Source organism: Emydura macquarii, unplaced genomic scaffold (assembly GCF_026122565.2).
Source record: "Emydura macquarii macquarii isolate MOO-44397 ecotype Brisbane River unplaced genomic scaffold, CSIRO-AGI_Emac_v2 contig_196, whole genome shotgun sequence".
NCBI classification, from domain to species: Eukaryota; Metazoa; Chordata; order Testudines; family Chelidae; genus Emydura; species Emydura macquarii.
In genome coordinates, this window is record NW_027130333.1 from 66,422 (window position 1) to 68,472 (window position 2,051).

The window sequence follows — 2,051 nt, forward strand, 5'->3', positions numbered from 1 at the left end:
AGACACATCCTGAGATGATGCTATGGAGTGCAGATATCTAGGAGGACAGGTGCTGTGTGTTCCCCACCCCTGCCCCGCTTGCTCCGTCAGTGCTTTTAATTACCAGGTATCAGGATGTCCCAATTGTTTACTGGATTTGCCCTCCCACTCCTCCCCTGTCATGTCTATATAAAACGCCCCAAGGCGGGAAGGAGGATCAGGGCGAGGTTCGGTGCGGCAGAGGCCAGGATCCATCGCTCCGACACCAGCGAAGAAAGAAGGACTCGGGTGAGTTGCGAGAGATCCCAGCAGCCGGGGGAGAGGAGAGAACAGCCTCCCGTGGGGCTGAAACAGCAGGGTTGGTTTCCAGGAGGCAGCGTGATCTAGTGGTTAAAGCAGCGGGGCTGGGAGTCAGGACTCCTGGGTTCTATCTCCACCTAGGGGAGGGGAGTAGGAGGGAGGGCCCTGATCTCACCTGGGGTCTGTGCGGTGCCTGGCACAATGGGGCAAAGATCTTCGGTAGAATCTGGAGGCGCCATGAGATAAAAATAATAACTCGCCTATTTTTAGAGCATTTGGGGCACAGTGGGTTGATGTGAGAGGAGGGGGCAGGACCCAGGAGGTTCCATGGAGGAGGCAGATCCCCCCTCGCGCTGTCCCCATCCAGCCCCCTCTCCCCACTGCAGGTCGATCCAGCGACACACACGGCCATGGCCCTGAGGGGACCCCGCCCCGGGCTCTTCCTGCTCCTGGTCCTGCTGGCCGCCGGCCTGGCCCAGCTCAGCGAAGGCGCCAGCTACCGGCAGTTCCTGACCCGCCACGTCGACTTCCCCAAAACCGGGGCCCCCAACGACCGGATCTACTGCAACACCCTGATGCGGCGCCGCGGCCTGACCCGCCCCGTCTGCAAACCCACCAACACCTTCGTCCATGCCCCAGCCGCTCTGCTCCAGGCCATCTGCCGCGGGGCAGGGCGGTGCCACGGTCGAAACCTCTGCGACAGCAACGCAGCCTTTCGCCTCACCACCTGCCGGGTGGCGCCCGGCTCCAGCCCGGGGCGCTGTAACTACCGGGCCAGCGTCCAGACCCGCCGGATCCGCGTGGCCTGTCGCCAGAGGCTGCCTGTGCACTTCGACAGAGTCCTGTAGGGCCACGGGGCTGGCACCGGGCCGGTAGCTGGGGTCCCCTGATCCCCCACTGGCCCTCCTATCTGCCCCTCCCGGGCAACACCCGCTGGGAGTCTCCACGGGGACATTCGGTGTCACCCCTTCTCCCACAGCCCGGCAGGGAGGATTTCCCACGCCGGGTGCCTGGTTCCCAGCGACAAGGGGAGTCCAGCCCCCAGCTAGATCTGAGAACCCCAGCCTGAGCCCCTCACCCGCCCATCTGGGCAGGAGCCAAACACACCTGGTTCCCCCGGTGCCCATCATGCAGTGTTGCACTGACCCACTGGGTGTTGCGTGTGTGTTGTTTCAGGCGCAGCCCCGGGGAAGCTGTCAGTACTGCTTCTCTCAATAAAATGCTTCCTTGCACAAGCAGGATGAGGGGGAGTGTGTGTCTGTGGGGTCCCGGCGCGGGGTCACTGGCTCGCGCTGGTTATTTAACCCCCGCGGCACGTGGGGAATGCAGCCGGATTGTTTAGCAGGATCAGGGAATGCTACGGTCCGAGGTGCAGCGGCTCCGATCCAGCCCCAGGTCAGGGGCACCAGCTGGTTCCTGGGGTTGGAGCCTTTCTTCTGTAGGGGGGCACTGGCTCGGATCTGGCCCCAGACCCGGCTGGCTCAAGGGGGTGGGGAATCGGGCACGGGGCCTTGCCCCGTGTCCCCGTCTGGCCGCCGGCTGGGCAGCTTGGTGGGAGGTGGATAACGGGGTCCAGGACCTCTTTGTTTGCAGGGCAGCAGCCACGATGTTGGCCCGGCTCCGCAGGGCTCCGGCTGGCTCCGGGCACGCGTCAGGGCAGGGGATCCGGGAGCGAAGCTCTCTCCTCTGTGGTTTGCCAGGGAATGACTCATCTGCTTGCAGCCAAAGTCTCCATGGGGCTGGAAGGATCCCTGTGCCCCACGGCCACACAT

The 2,051-nt window shown here is 64.1% G+C and overlaps 1 protein-coding gene across 1 annotated transcript; it reads left to right on the forward strand.

Annotated features, from left to right (window-relative positions):
* The first annotated feature begins 689 nt into the window (after positions 1-689).
* Positions 690-1,127, forward strand: LOC137150695 (ribonuclease-like). Its single transcript, XM_067544671.1, has one exon. The coding sequence runs from the start codon at positions 690-692 to the stop codon at positions 1,125-1,127; it is 438 nt and encodes a 145-aa protein (XP_067400772.1).
* The last annotated feature ends 924 nt before the right edge of the window (positions 1,128-2,051 follow it).